We start from the raw sequence: 16,522 nt of genomic DNA on the forward strand, positions 1-16,522 counted from the left end.
CAGGTAATTAAAAGGGATTTAGATACCACGTATTTTCTGCTTATATATCTGCATATTAGGTGCTGAATTTTAATTGCTTAATTTAGTTCAAGCATTGTTTCACAAGTCTTAGATAGAAAATGATGAGGCTCAGCACAATGATGTATGTAAGAAAGGGTAACCTGGCCAAGAAGAAGTGAGCCAAGAAGAAGTGAGACTGGTGTTCTTTATGAACAGCAAACTTCCAGTCTGCCTTGCAGCATACCACTCTGAGTTCTCTATTTAAGAGCCAGATAAACATGTCAGGATTTGTACTAACAATTCAGATGAAATATAAACTGTTAAGGAACTGTAAGATTCTTCTTAGCTTACTTAAAAGTTTGAACTTTCTCCACAACGAAAAACTGAATTTTCCTTACCTTTCTAATTGTTTCTCATATATTTTACAAAGACATAGGAATGTGTGCAGTGCTGCTCTTTTAAGGTCAAAAAGTATGCAAAACTCCAAGCTTTTGATATCTTTTGAATTATCTAGAGTTACAGAAGTTTTAATGCTAAAGGAGCTCATGAATCATAAATTGAGCTTTCTACTTTCCTTCATTTTAGTAGCCTAAACAGTATCTACCCTGTAATTCCTCTTTCTTATTTATAGATACTTACATCTTCTATAATTAATTCTGATTCCTCATCTGTTTTACCTGGGAACTTCATTCTCATGTCATTGATAATGAGAAGAGTCTCTTTCGTCAAAGCAGCTTCTTGCTCTTTTGTTTTCTGTTGCAGCAATGACTCACTCTAAAAACCAGTAAGAAACAGAGGAAAAATTTCAGGCTTGTCATTCTCTCACATTACAAAGATGTTTCCTTGACAAAAATAAATTCTAATGGGGTGACACAAAATATATTATGAAAGTGGATAGACATAATAGCTAATACATAACTATTATACATACATATACCTCATGAACATTAATGCATCACCATTACTTCTAGTTGTCAAGAAATTCAAGAAAAACAGTTCAAATGCTTCCTTTGAAACAGAATAAACAAATATAAATTCAATATTTATGATGCCCAGAATTTAAAATGTAATTTTCAAATTTAGATAACTGACTGTGCATTTAAATTCAACATAAAGAGCAGAAATCATTAGTTACAATAATTTTTTTCAGTTCTTCACTGCAACAACTTAACATAAATTGCCAATTATACCTCATTGTGCCAAGAATTCAGGAAGCATTAAAATGTAGGGACACTTTGCTCCTACTCTGGTCAGTGGGAGTTCTGACAGGGTCATCAACAGGGTCCAGGATTTTGTTAAAAAAAAAAATCAGTCTTTTTCATACCAACACCAACTTGAACCCTTACAATGTCTGCATAAGACCATCTCTGGAGAAGCTTGGGCTTTTCTTTAAATTTTACACACTAGTTAGAAGTATTTCTGATCTTGTTTGTTCACTTCTGCATACTTTATTTTTATTTAAGTGGGCTTAGTTCTATGCTTTTTCAGGACTGAAATACAAATTTTTTAGGCACTTCTAAATTTTTGTATTTTCTAAGAACTACAATATTTAAGGATACTTTCGTTAAGTAAGTGATAATATTTTCAAGTACTACAAACTATTTTGCATTGTGATAGACAACAACATGGCTCAAATGAGATAGGAAATGTTTCCAAATTCACTTTCATTTTTAACTGCTATACTAATGTGTGTGTAATTCCCAAAAGTAATTTTTTTATTCTATACTTAGTTTCCATACCTTTAGTACATCTCAGCAGCCTCCAAAAATGGCAATATACTGCTCTTTTCTTGCCCAAAGGGCAGATAAACCATTACTTTATCATGCATAAGTAGTTTCTTCTTAATAAGTTATAGTTTATCAATTTTAATTTTATTCTAGCAGTAATATATAGTATATTATCCTTAGTTGCAGAAACAATTATGAACAGAGTTCTGTTCACAATACAGTGCTAAATTATAAGAAGTTCTTATCCATTCTGCAAGTAATTTTATTCACATTATTTTAAAAACCCTGAGCTAAGCCCAACATAATTGTTCCACATATCAAGATCTGTGGTAGAGCTCTTTCAGTGAAAAAGAGAGTGTGGCTTCTTACTAATACTAATTTAAGTGAGCAGCCCATTTTTAATGTCAGATGGTAAGAGACTGTTTTTAATCTTTCAGTAATTTGTATTTGATATAGAATTAATGTGAACAGAAAAATCTATATGAGCCCTGTCTCATTAAACTCTTAGAGTACATCTTGATGATAAAAGCATACTTTTTAAACTTCAGATAACTAATGTGATAAAAAATACCTTTATAACATTGTGGCGAGGACACAATCAATGTCTTTCCAATTCTATTACCTGACTTTAAAGATGGAAAAACACGCTAAGGAGTATTGCACAAGATGTTAGCACACAATTTTAAAGGATCCTTTTTCATCATTTAGACAAAGCCTCACAGGCAAAACAGACAATGAGCATACTATCAGATAAAACTATAATTAGAGAAAGTAAATACTATGAAGCAAGTTAATTAGCATTACAAAAGGATTTCTCACAATCAAAGCCCACCACAATAGAGAAAATCTGCAAATACAGGTTAGAAGTGCCAGTTTGTTGTGCTAATCTGGAGATGAATTATTTGGGTGATGAAATACACAGGCCAGGCACCAAAGCATGAATGGAAATGCACTGGCACCAGCACCCAGTACAATACAGGATGAGGTTGGGGATCAATCCTGGCAAGTGCTGCCTAAGGATAAGTAGCTATGTGGTCCACTATACAAAATAAAAAGTGCCTGTGTTGTGAAGGAGATACCAAAAAGGATGACAGTCTGATCACAAGAGGAGGAAGTGTATGGTTCAGAAGTACATTGCTGAGTTATAACTAACCACACAAATTCTAAACAGCTGAAAGTGTTTGATCTGATCTATTTATTCTATTTAGTTAGACCACTTGACTCTAAACACTTCTGTGGCTCTGGGACAGGTTTCAAAATGAAAGCTATCCTTTAAAAACAAGCAAACAAACAAACCAAACCAAAACAAAAAGAACAAACCACTATCTATAAATGTTAAAATCATTTACTTTGGACGTAGAGCTCCACTGCAGTGGTATACTGTACACAAATTAGGTACAGTAGGATGAGAATTAATTACACCTTCTTCTACAATGGACACCCATACAAAGTCTTACTAGTATTTATTCTGCTACAATGTATTTACCCTTGGAACATACAGTTGTTTTCAATTATTGATATATTTTTATTACTTTAAATATTTGGAGAGGTACATCCTTACTTCAGAACCATCAGTCCCCAGTGACAGAAACTTTTTAAGAGAGGTAAAAATTCCTTCTGTCTTCAAAAAACTATTTAGGACAGAATATTTCTTAGTCACAAAAACTCTTAAGACTCACATTCTCACAAAATGTGCCACCTGTATTGCTGCACCAGAACCACTGGAACATCACAGCTAGCACATACTCTAAGTCATAAGCAGGTCTAGAGATCCTGAGTTCCTGCAAATATAGCACTGACCATGGTACCTAAGGTTTTCTGACACTGGAAAAATTATTGTTGTATTTATTGAGTTTTAGAGAAATGGGACACATTTTGAATGGAAGTGCTTTGTTAACTCACCCCTGAAGAGTTCATAGGTCCCAAGCTGGGTGTCTGAGAGACTCTGGCTGAAGTTGGGCTGCGATTTAAAGAGTGAGACCTATTGACTGAGGATGCACGCTGGATTTGCAGAGATGTTTTGGCTGAAAAGGGACGTTGCTCAGCTGCTTGTGACTGCATAGTCAATACTGATATTGAACGAGGGCAGCTTACAGAACGCCTTATTGGACCTGTGGATGATGTGGGGGATGAATATGATGGAGATTTTATATTTTTAATCGAAGGTTTCCAGTTCATTCTACCTGCAGACAAATTAAATGAATGATGCAATTACTTTTTATTCTTTTAACAGTCATTTTTCAGTCTTTGTAACTAATAACATACATGAATGGCACGTGTGCACATGTTGTGCTACAACGTATGTTCAGTAACAACTATACATGTAGCAGTCTGTCATGTCAGATCCTGTAATAATACATACATTACATACTCTATAAGAACATTTATTTTTTCCTCACAGCCAGCTTTAATCAGATAGACAGATTTCAGTTGTCTGTAACATGAATCAGATTTATTACAGAATGCCCTACAGGCCAAAAAGTATGTGGCTACCATGTGTAGCTTCCTGCCTGTAAGAATACGTAAGCTGGAGAGAAAATTTGGTTGATGGATCTCATATTTGCAGATCTGCTGTCCCTCATCTGCTGCTGCATAGCTGTGCATTTTTTTAAATTGTCTTCTGCTAAATAAGGGATGCTGCCATGACAAATAAAATTTTAGAATCGGTGTTATGTGTGTGCAGTTACATAAGGAAATTCTTTGAGACCATACACCACTCAGCAGCAAGAAAGAAAACAATCACCAAAAAATCTGTGCAGGGATCTCATCTGGAACATGTTACCTTCTACATGTCTCCAGACACATTTCTTCATCCTTTCTACATTCCAGCAAATTCAAGGTTAATTTGAACTTTCATAGGGAAAAAAATAACAGTCTGCTCAAAAAAATCTAAGAAAAAAAGAACATTCACACCATTCCTAAGTGTAGCCCAGGTATATTTTTTTCTCTGTAGCTTTCTTGGTAAAATAATATCCAAATTTTTCTTTTTTAAAAACTAATTTTCATTAATTTAGAAAATATTTTAAAGAAAATCAGACTAGCAAACCAGTGTTTAACTCTGAGATAGAAATGCTGATATATTCCAAAATACTGAAACACTTTACATAATTCATTGTGAATGTCACACTTGGGGAAGTGATCCTTAAACTTACCTGATCGTTCCAAAGACTTGTATTTATTTTCTTCAAGATCATATGAAACTTTTTTCTCTTTTTTTTCATTGTGGTCTTCTTTTTCAGTTTCTTCTCCCGATTCTGACATACTGCTACTGCTATCACAGCTACTGTCACTATTGTAGTTCTTAAGTTTTCTTAGAGGTTGTGCACTTTCTGGCATTGAACATAAGGGCTAATTAAAAAAAAACAACAAAAACAATTTTAAAAAATACAATAAAAAAACAAACCAAACAAACAAAAAAAGCAATCGAGAAATGTAATTCCTTTGTAAATGAAAGCAACAGTTACTATCACACTAGGTTCCTAACTCAAGCAGATTCATTAGTACATATTTAAACCCTCCCAAATTAGATTGGAAGTTTGTCTGTAATTTCAAAATAAATGCTTTAATATTTCATCAAATTCACTACATTGTAATCCTAGTCTCTCACATGAAGAGCAGCATAACATAGTAAGGGGGAAAAAATCATTTAATTTCAAGTGTGACTTATACTACCAGACATACTGAATCATAGTTTGAAATCATAAATCAATTTATCCAGAATACCATCAGACAGACAAGTAAAATGCAATATCCTCCATTATATCTATTATCCTAAGAAGGCTCATGGTCACTTCTTTTACCTACACATTTTCTCTCTTTCCAGTAACTCTCAGTTATAAGAAGCTATGGTGATGGCCTAATCTTCCTAGTCATCTAATGGACTGCAATTAATACTCAGGTTTAAACAAATTAGTATCATAAATTCTGAACATATTTTGGGACAGAGTGAAATAGAAGAAATCTCTGGATGAATTTAAATTGCCCTATTACCTTAGCATAATGTATTGCACCAAGATTTATTGGGAAGGGCAACAGATCAAAGCCTCAAAGATGTTCCTCCAAGATACATTATATAACTAAACATATTCTACCCAAACTTCTATTTCAGCCAAGGAAGGAGAGATTTCTGCCACTAACTTGAAAGTGAAAAAACATTTATGCAAGCCCAGACCATTAAGACCAGATAAGGAAGAGCTGAAGTAGTATATTTAATTCAGGAGAGCCCTGGCAATTGTTCAGATTACCCAAAGAATATTTTGATATTTATCTACCAGCCAAAAGGATAAATTAAGGTGCATCAACACTTACTGCTTTCTCAAAAATAGCTGTTCCAATAATGAAATGCTGTGCACCATGTTGATAGATTGATCAGCCATTCCTAATAAGTTATTCAAGGTATAATAAACATTTTCAATCAAAACACCCAGAGGCCTTAAGGTAAAACTCATTCCCACTTACTATATGCATGTTCCTCATGCTTCCTACACTAAACAGTACTATCCACATCAATGTTCACATCAGTTAATGAAGGTCAAAGAAATTACAAAAAGCAATAATGACAAATAATAGGAAGATCTGGTTTTAAACTGACCTCCTAAAATAAGAGAGACTGGATTGCATAGCAGTTCTAATCACCTTGATTTTCCCCGCATGTTAACCTCATTTTTCTTTGATTAAACTCATCTGATTTTATATCAGAAGAATAAAAATAAAAGTAATTGCTCATTTCCTCTAAAATATCTGTTCTTTTTCCTGTAGAAAGAGGTGCAAGGTAATGAACGTGAGTAAACCTTGCGGTGTGTAAGGATAAGGTGCCCTCTAGAGGCTATAAATAAGGCAGACATTTCCAGAAGGTTTTTCTCAATCTAAGTAGAATTCAGCAGTATTTTAATTGCTGGCAAAAATGCTTTTGTTCTGGGAAATTCTTGACTAGTTTTCTACTCTCAGCTCCTAATCACACTCAAATAAAAATAAAGCTGAAATTCCTAGCAAATATGAGAGAGTTGTTACATGCAAAGCATATTTATACACATACGGCTACTCCTCAGATACATGAATGTTCATATACATATGTTTCTGTATATGAAGTAGGATGAGGAGGAAAACACTGCTCTCTGCTAACTATTCTGCCTGTTCTATATGAAGTTTTGAGTTCTGATTGTTTCTTTTTCCAAGGAAGAGAGTGAGCCCGAGGTACAGCATCTGACTTCCTAACAGTAGCTTCTGTCAGCAGGTTAGCTTTTCAGACTTTTTAATAGAGGGGACTTTATGAATTTTCTGAAAGAACTGTTCATGTTGGGTAGCATGACATGAAAAGTACCATTCCTTCATGTTTGTTTGCTCTGTCTAATCTTGCAAGTTACTTTCTGATACAGTAATGGATCTTTATTTGTAGGATTTTATTATTATAAGATGATGAGTTTCACAGATGGATTATTCTCTTACTGATAGATTAACAGACACTATTAAGTTCTACTGCCTGTCTCACTCACCAGATTTCTATGCAGATCTATATTTAAATACTACATATCTGACAGCTGACCCTTTACAAGGAGGTGGCCAGTCAAATGGATATTATTAGCCATCTGCACTCTTGCACCTTACTCCTCACAGGAAAGAGGTGATGCTCTTTCAGTCCGAGATAAAAGGCCCATCCACAATGGGCATCCGTATTTCAAAGGGAATGCAGAGGGTATAAGACAACCAGAAACATCTCAAATCAGATGGTTTCACTGTAGGTATGATTTATATTATAGAGAAACATGCCAGTACCCTAAAAAAGATGCAGAAATCAAGGTCCTGTGCAGCGTGAAGTGTGTAAGCTGCAAGGAAAGAAACAAACTCCTTGGGTAAGCTAGTTTCATTGCCTTCCTGTTTGATTCCATCAATTTTATGGCAAAAAGAAAAAAGAAAAAAAAAAAAGAGTGGAAATTTTGGTCAGACGATGCAGTTGTTCTTTTTTTCCCCCTCTAAGTGTAAACAATACTGTACTATTAGAGCAGCTTGTAAGCTTCAGAATCCATTTTCCTGCTACAAAAGATGACCATGTCATATAGCCTCTCTCATAAATTGATCAAATTTCACATTAAAATTATTAAAGAGAGGTTTCTCAATTTAGCTTCAGTACCCTATTAAAAGTTTATGGCCTCCAGCTTGGGAACAGCTTGTGTGCAACCAGTGTAGAGATGGTATAGATCAAGTCTGTGTATATGCAGTCAACCAGACAGATGGTCTCTGAAGGCTGCTGGGAAAAGACAGGCTTCTGGAAAAAGGAAATATGTGACTAAGACTTTGAACTTGGATTAGGTGACCCTGTGTTAAAGAACTGAAAACAAAACCTCAAGGGAAAGAATCTCTGAAGAATGTGTGTTGAGTGTGTTGCCAGGGTGGACTGGATTTTTTTTTTCCTTTTCAAATGAATTCACCACTGTTAAAGCACAAGCTCACAAAATCCCCATATTTGTAATGAGGTTCCTGCAAATCTGTCTTAATACCAGATTGGGTATGCAGATCCTCTTTCCAGTATGCACGCCTGTAATAAGATGTAGCTCTTTGGATTCCTGCATATATATAAAGAACCCAGGAAGCTCAGGACAATTGTCAGCATTCATTTTTTACAAAAGTTCACAGATGTGTATACCATGGTCTCAGAAATAAAAAATGCCTCTGAATTTTCTGAAAAAAATTTACATGCATCCACAAATAAATCCATCAGAGCTCGGGAACATAAAAGTCTGCTTTTCTAGGCAGACACAACCTAAAATGTTTGCAGGATGTAAGCCTGAACTTACTCTTTTTTAGCCAAGCCTGAACTACTTATCTTTACTGACTTACAAAGATATGCAGTGTTTTAAGGCAAAGACGTGCATGAATTACACACACAACCAGAAAGCATTAAGTTAAAAATAATATCCATGCACTTTAAAAGCAGATTTTGGATACAAAACAGGCTCCAAGATAAACTGTATAACTCTTTTAAGCAAGTAAGTAAGCAACAGGTACATCATAATTGTAATGAATCCTTTCTGAGTTTCCATAATGCCTCTTATCCCATGATCTTAAAATTCCTTAGTGGCACTAATTGATTAAAGAGCAAAGCATTCTTTTGAGAAAGGCTATGGATATAAAAATCATTTCACACACTGAAATCAGGCAATCTCTTGCACAGCAGTTGTTGCCATGCACAGCAATTCCTCCAAATCGCTTAGAGAAGAATAGAAGGCTCTCATATCCAGTTAAAATTTTAATGGGATTTAGTTGGGCAAATGGTAGTTATGCTTCTCTCCATACTTCCAAAAAATACAAAAGACTAATGTCAGTATGACGAAGAAAACTTCTGCCAGGACCAACTAAGTAAATTCCTTATGTAAAATTCTCAGATTAATTTTCTACGGAGTAAAATAAAAAAAATGGTATCTAAAGGTCAAATACCTTAGGTCCTCGCTGCCTGGTGCATTTTCCCATTAGTTTCTCATCATCTATTTCACACTGCTCCAGAAGATCCAAAATATCCTCCTCCTAGAAATGGGAATTTCACTACAATTAATTCAAAGCAGAACACATCCTATCCCATCCTATTAAAGTTCAAGCACCAACTGGTAGGAATTTGAAATTATTCTGACTACTAATTCCTGAAATAAGACTATGAATCCCTCCACAAGAAGATACAAAAGTATTTCTTCTGATGCATGAATGTCCACTTGCAATCAACATGAAGTTGAAAGTTAAAATCAAGTTTTAACATTTATTAAAGATAGAAGTCTGAGGAAACAGTTGAACAAAGATTCCTGTAAACCTGCTGGATGATGCCAACTACAAAGATGTGAAATTGTTTCTCAGATTTTAAATTAAATCATGTTAGTTGGTTATTTTAAATGTAGCTATTTTCCTACTGTTTATCTCTGACTACCAAAGTAGGCAATCAGACAAGAGTTTGGATGCCTTAAACTAGTGGATCTGGTTTTATGATATTTCTCATTCTGGTCCATACAATGGATGAATAGGCTGGGGACATTACTGGAGGAAGAAGGAGGCAATTACCAGCTCAAAAGCAGTTTCTGCCAACCTTTGGTTTGGCCAGGGGTAGGACTGAGGATCAGGGAAATGGTAAAGGAGCTTAAAGCCATCTAGCCTGTCTCCACCCTGGGTCCTCTGTAGTTCATCCAGATTCAAGGATCTGGCCCACAAGCTGTACAAAGAATAATAATAAAATGATGGAAACATTATAAAATGCTATTTATTAGCCATCACATATGATTATCGTGAAACTAATCCACAAGGTCATGAATTCTGAGATAAATAATTCCTATAGCAAACACTTCTTGTGCTTCAGTACCTTCATTCTTTTTAAAGGGTTATTCATTTCTCTCTGAAGTGAAGCTGCTCTCCCAGCAAGAAATGTCTGGAAAGCAGTGGATAGCAAACTCTCATACTTTTCAAGCAATGTCTTATCATCTGGAGGGTAAATTCGCCTAAAATAGGGAAAAAAAGACAATTTGAGTTTAAGACAGAAGCAGGGCTGCTTATCACAATAGGAACAAAAGTTGCATACGCACCCCAACTGTAGTAATTACATAATTTCATTTCATAAAACATACACTCCCAACATTGTTCTCTAAATGTAACTTTTAATTCAGTGAACACATTCATGTGTAAACCAGCAATTAGCCAGTCAAAAGAAATCCCAGGGACATCATTCCAGAGACAAACCAAACCCAGTTTTGCAGTACTCTGAAATGTCAGCATGTGTGCATGATGCATGCATGTGTGCATGATGCATGCAGGTGTGCATGATTCGGGAAATATTAACAAAATATTGCATGTAACATTCAGAGACACTAAATAATTTGTAGTAGCAACAAAAGGACAGTGAAAGTCTGAACCAATTGCTTCGAGTTAGTGGGCATGATGCAAATAAAGACTGAATATATACTGCACTTTAATGCTAAATCCTCCAAACTCAAGACCAGCAAGAAATAGATAAAATAAGGGAAAAAAATTCTAGTACTGGCTGTTCAGGGTTACTCTGATTTTCCATTAGAGCAGCTATGCCATTCTCTAAAATCACAGGTAAGGAGATTGTGCCAATATGAGAAGCAAGACTTGGTGATTTATTCATGCTTATCAAGCAACAATGGGCTTTTAAGAAAAGCACTCCAATCCGTTTATTATGAATGCCTGAAACACAGCCAGAAATTGTGAGGAGTAGTCCATAAGGTAATATATTGACTGGCATCATATTTTTGTGGATCTTTTGCTAAATTTTTACAAAGTTTTGTTTCTTTCTTCTCAGTCTTCTCCTTCTCAATAGGTCTCTCTCGTTATTATTTTGTTGCAATGAAAAAAAGATGGCTACGATCCCATTAGACTCAGGGCACTACTAGAGCAAACTGAAGATGGTTCCAGTTTGCATAAAACGCTTGTACAAGCTCTAATCTAGCTGCAGTTAACACTTTTTAATGGTGTTGATTGTAAGTGAAAAAGTGCTATAGAGCAATAGATTTTAATATATGTAGAAACACACTGCAGCTGAAGGCAATCTCAAAGTCAAACACACATCTCATGAAATCACAGAAGCTTAAGAGCCTGGCTCCTACTTTGACCACCCCAGTCTCCTGCTGGAATCAGTGGGCTCACTGTGCTTGCAGACAGATCCCTGACTAAGCCAATTGCTGAACTGACATCCATGGATTAAATCACAGGCTGCTGGGGTTGATTGAGGTTTCTCTGGATTTTTATTAATAAAGCAATATTAATTCAGGCAGCAAAAAATTCCAAGCACCCAAGATTCCTGTGATTCTATAACAATGCTTGAAGCTAGTCCTGCTCTGCAGGAGAACATCACAAGGAGAAAACACTGCCTTATGCTCAGAGTTTCTCCACATCTCTAGCCAACATTCCTTTACTTCTCAGGCTCTGTTGATTTTTCAGTCTTTTTTTTTTTAACAAAAACATAGTTAATAAAAAAACACAAAGCTGTTCTACTCTTTTACATGTGCACATACCCCACAAAATGACACCTCACCTTTTCATAAGAAAAAAAAGTTTGTATTTTTATTGAGTTACATTAACCAAAAAGGTAAATAAAGAGACCGTTTGGCTCATTTTCAGTCAAGAGCTGAATAAGCAACCTACAATGTGATCAGTTAAAAAGTTTAACTTAAAATTAATTGAAATAGCAAAATGTATTAAAGCTTTATAATGTTTCTCTTCCTTACAGTCTAAGTAGAATGAAAATAACTGCTTCATTGAAGAGTTCTGAGTTACTAGTTCAGCCCCACATATGTCAAGAAAGGGTGCAATTAAGACTGAGAATTGCACAAAGACTTTTTTGTAAGGAAAATGCTAGTTTATCAAAAATTAAAAATTCACAGAAACATCTATCTGCTTAAATGAGAACTTTACTTGGAACTCCAGGACATCTGCTCAAAAAAGCAGAGATGAAGAACAGCAGAATAGGTATTCTGCTAATTCAGAATAAAAGATGTGAAGTCACATCTGGATGAATGATATAATGAGTGAGTGTATGCTCTCAGCACCTCTTCTGCTGCTCCATTTTGCCAAGTATTCATAGCCCTTGTTTCACTTCTCGTTGAAGGAAATATGAAGAAATTATAATAATAACAGTAACAACAACTACTACAACTAAAAATATGACAAAAACAGTAACAATGTCACAAAAACATTTTTGTGTTTTCTGGCAAATGCCTATTATGACCAAAAAATTAAAGCTTCCTTTTGAAAGTATTTTACCAAGGAATATGAAAATGCTTGTGTTGAAGTCTACTAAGATCCAAAATCAAACTGCAGAAATATGAACACAGTCTTTCAAATGCCATTATATCAAAAATTATGGAAGCCCCATCAAAGTTTCTGAGCCTTTGGCAAGCCTCATAGATAACATGCACATTCCATTTTTTCATAGGATTTTATTTTACTCAGCTTTTTCTTTTGTTTTGTTTTTTTTAATAGAAGAATATTCACAGCCCTAGAGATAAGAATCGTCATTTGTGATTACAGAAGAGGTTCAGAATGAGAGTTATAGTTTCTGGTATATTGAATATGAACTATTATGTCTTTCAAGTAAGTGTCTTGCACAAAACTAAACTGACTTATGTCATATCAATTACCAAGTGCATGCAACAAAATTTGTAATCAATAAAAGAACTATCTGAAAAAAAACTCTACTACCTGGTGTACATGTATGTATTTTTATAAATGGCTGCACAATTTTGGCAGAAGATTATTATGCACCATTAATACTTGTTCCCATTATTCCTAAAGAATACATCGAAAACTCCCTACTAACAATCAAAAACAGTCACCTGTAGTTCCCCATGTGTCTATTTTCATGCTCCTCTTTGGAAATCTGTTTACGTACTTGTGCAAGTCTTTCCTTCTACAAATCAAGAAAACCAGACAATTAAAAAAGAGAGCATAAGCCATGGGCAAGAAACAGCACATTTTTCCCTTCCTACCAGTTCTTCTTTTCTCCTTTCCAGTGTGTGACGCTGCTTCTCCCACTCTGAGGAACCTGGCAACAGTTTTTTCATTGAACCTTGACCATACAGTCTTTTTTGAGCCTCAGCTTTCTGTTGAGCTAAATTTCTTCTTTTATCACTGGTCCTGAAACACAGATGATATTAAGTTATTTTCATCCAGTGCAGCCAAGATGAGATGCACTTTCATGTCAAGTATGTGTTTTTCAGTCAGTCATGCATGGTTTATGGTACACAATTAGAATTCAAAAGCTTATTTAGAATTTTTTTAACTTTAACTTTTTTTTAACTTTAATGGCTACAATATTTTCACACTTTAAATTCTGTTGTAATGACTCTGTATTACTACTTAATGTACAAATGTGGCTGTTATCTATTTTCCTAAAGTGTAGATTTTTTCCAACATACCCCCAGCAACAAAGATTTCTCAAAGAGGGGTATGGCTTTGGACTGGCTGTGAAACTATCAACAAAACAAATTTCCTGTGTGGCTATATGTGCATGACTGCACTCTTATTCCCATACTGAGACATGCTTAAAAATTGTTAAAAAAAAAAAATCACTCATTTTTTGCAAACATAGGAGCAAGAAGAAAAACTAAACTTGGGTTAATTTCAATAACAAAACTGACAGCAAGGGAAACATCTACATTTTGAAAATACGAAGGTGGAAAAAGGGACTTCATTTTCTCCTAGTCCAGTTCAAATTTTAAAAATAAAATCAAAACTAAATCACAGCAACAGAAACAGAGCCAGACTGAAGAGGACAAGTTTACCTTATGTTGAGAAGCTTTAATGCATTTAGCAGAACACCTTTTTTTACATCGTAGTCTATTTTCTGATCAGTTCCAAAACTTGGGGCACGATTTATCTGAAATAACAAGATACAGGAGACTTAGGAACATTCAGCTTCACTGGAAACACATCTGAAGCAACAGGCTTTGGAGAAACCATTTTTCAAACATAACAGAGAGTAAGAGAATACTTGTTGAGGTGCTAATTTCCATTTTTATTTTTAAAAAGAAAAGCTTAGCACCCGGTATCACAGATACTGGGAGCTAGGAGATGTACCTTTCAGCCACCAAGTTATCCAGACACTTAACAAAGAACTCCATTCAAGTAGTGGCACTGTAAATCTTGTCTAAGCTATTCTTGGTTTCTGCAACCAGAAATTTTACCATGCAAAGGGTTGTTAAACACATTATAACAGACTATGAGTCATGACACAGTAGTTTAGCACAGGAAGAGTTAAACTCTTTTCTATTTCCTACTCTGAAAGCAACTTTGAATACTTCTCTAAAAAGTAACAGATACATAAGGATCAAAAGATGCTGGAATTCAAGGCCTTCACAAGTATATTTAAAGAGCTACACAGATACATCAACACTTAGGGATCTAAGTTATTAAATCATTACATAGTGTGAAAAGATAAAATAATTAACAGCCTCAGTAACAAAGACAAGGTAAGTACCAGATAAGAGATTACAAATGTTACCATAAACATAGAGGAACAAGGGAAATGTAACTGGGAATCAGTGAGACCCAAGCAGACCCTTAACAGCCACGACTCTCAGCTAACCACCTGATAACCACTGCCAACTTTGGGACACCCTCGAAGAGAACACCAGCTTTCAGAAAGCTTTAAGGACAGATAATGAAGTTATGTCAACACTTCAAGGAACACCTCCAGTCTGGTATAAAAATTCATGTAGGAGCAAAGGGTTCAACAAGAGGCAGGAATCTCACATTGAAAGCAAATGAGCAGTGCTGGTTACAGTATAATATTAGCCATAAATTCTGCAATAATAAAAAAGTTATATGTTACTTATATCAGCACCAGTGAGCATTAACTCTGTGAAAAGTGTCAACTACTTTAAATAACTGTGTGCATACTTGAAATGCCTCTTGATTCAGCATGATGATGGTCAACGATGTTTCACTAGCAAACCTCTCTTTAACCTTCTTCATCTGTTCCATGCACCTCCTTTCTCACAACAGAAACTTGAAAAAGCAGTCTTTACAGCTGACCTTAAGTATTAGCTAAAAAGTTTACTTCTCATTAAGAGAAGATAGAATTATGGGAGACTTAAAATGGGGAACATCTTCACCCAGCATTATCACCCAAAAACTTCATAATCTGAACCTACTGCGTAAGCCTCTGATGTGCCAAACCATACTGGGGTTCACAGAGTGAGGAAGCTGATCCCAATGACCCACATTAAAGATTAACGGTACTAAAATTAATTTTTCATTGGTCCTTGACCATGCTGGAGAAGGTGCAGAGAAGGGCAACTGGGCTGATTACAGGTCTGGAGAACAGGTCTTAAAAGCAGAGGCTGTGGGAACTGGGGCTGTTCAGCCCGGAGAAGAGGAGCCTGAGGGGAGACCTTATTGCTCTCTACAGCTACCTGAAAGGAGGTTGTAATAAGGTGGGTCCTGTTGGCCTCTTCTCCCTAGTGACTAGTGATAGGACAAGAGGAAATGGGTTCATGTTACACCAGGGGAGGTTCAGATTGGGTATTAGGAAAAATTTCTTCACCCAAAGAGTGGTGAAGCATTGGAACAGGTTGCCCAGGGAGATGGTGGAGTAGCCATCCCTGGGGGTGGCTAGACATGGTGCTTTGGAAGATGATTTTGTGGTTACAGAGGTGTAGGACTGATGGTTGGATTTGATGATCTTGAAGGTCCTTTCCAACCATAACAATTCTATGATTCTTTGATGTCAGTAAGGAATCTTATAAGCACGAGTGCCATCTCAGGGAAGGGGGAAGGAAGCTTAAACAAAGGACAGGAAGGAGGAGGGCAGAGATCTTGCAGCCAGTACATTATCAGTTTAACCGCCACAGAGCTGCCTCATACAGGTGCAGTTTCACATTTAAGCCAGTCCTGTGCAACTGCAGGCTGCTGGAAGGGACTGGTGCTGCCTCTCATCCTTCCTTCATGTCACTTCCCTCTTCCCTTCACCAGACCAAGCGTTGTGAAGTCCCTGCATGAGGAAGTTCTGCAGGCTGATGTGTAAAACCATGGTTTGCTTGAAATGGTAAATGAGCAAACAGCAACCCAAACCATCTCATCCAATAAACATGACCAACAGGTAAAGAAGATGCTAGGCCAGCTTCTTGGGCAACTGCCCACAGTAACACTGTATTTTGTGTTAAAACAAACTGCAGTCTTTTTCATTCTTTATTCATTGGAAAGGTAGAAAGAGGAGATTTGCTGAAGGCAAATCTGGAGCTAGTTAAAGCCATGGATTCTAGGTTCATGGATTCATTCATGGATTCTAGGTTAGCAGATTCACT

General features: G+C 35.9%; 1 protein-coding gene across 5 annotated transcripts in view; it reads right to left on the minus strand.

Annotated features, from left to right (window-relative positions):
* TTLL7 (tubulin tyrosine ligase like 7) overlaps positions 1-16,522 on the minus strand; it is a 64,986-nt gene that overhangs the window by 13,709 nt on the left and 34,755 nt on the right. For all 5 annotated transcript variants that reach the window (XR_011727087.1, XM_071750530.1, XM_071750529.1 and 2 more), the window contains 8 exons: positions 14,000-14,094; positions 13,205-13,352; positions 13,052-13,125; positions 10,063-10,198; positions 9,159-9,245; positions 4,880-5,075; positions 3,630-3,910; positions 640-774 (listed from right to left, as the gene is read on the minus strand). Coding sequence is in view for 4 of the 5 variants with exons in the window: in XM_071750530.1 (XP_071606631.1) it covers positions 640-774; positions 3,630-3,910; positions 4,880-5,075; positions 9,159-9,245; positions 10,063-10,198; positions 13,052-13,125; positions 13,205-13,352; positions 14,000-14,094 (1,152 nt within the window). In the remaining variant the exon portion in view is untranslated. The remainder of the gene's footprint in view (positions 1-639; positions 775-3,629; positions 3,911-4,879; positions 5,076-9,158; positions 9,246-10,062; positions 10,199-13,051; positions 13,126-13,204; positions 13,353-13,999; positions 14,095-16,522) is intronic.

Source organism: Heliangelus exortis, chromosome 8 (genome assembly GCF_036169615.1).
Source record: "Heliangelus exortis chromosome 8, bHelExo1.hap1, whole genome shotgun sequence".
In the NCBI taxonomy this organism is placed as follows: domain Eukaryota; kingdom Metazoa; phylum Chordata; class Aves; order Apodiformes; family Trochilidae; genus Heliangelus; species Heliangelus exortis.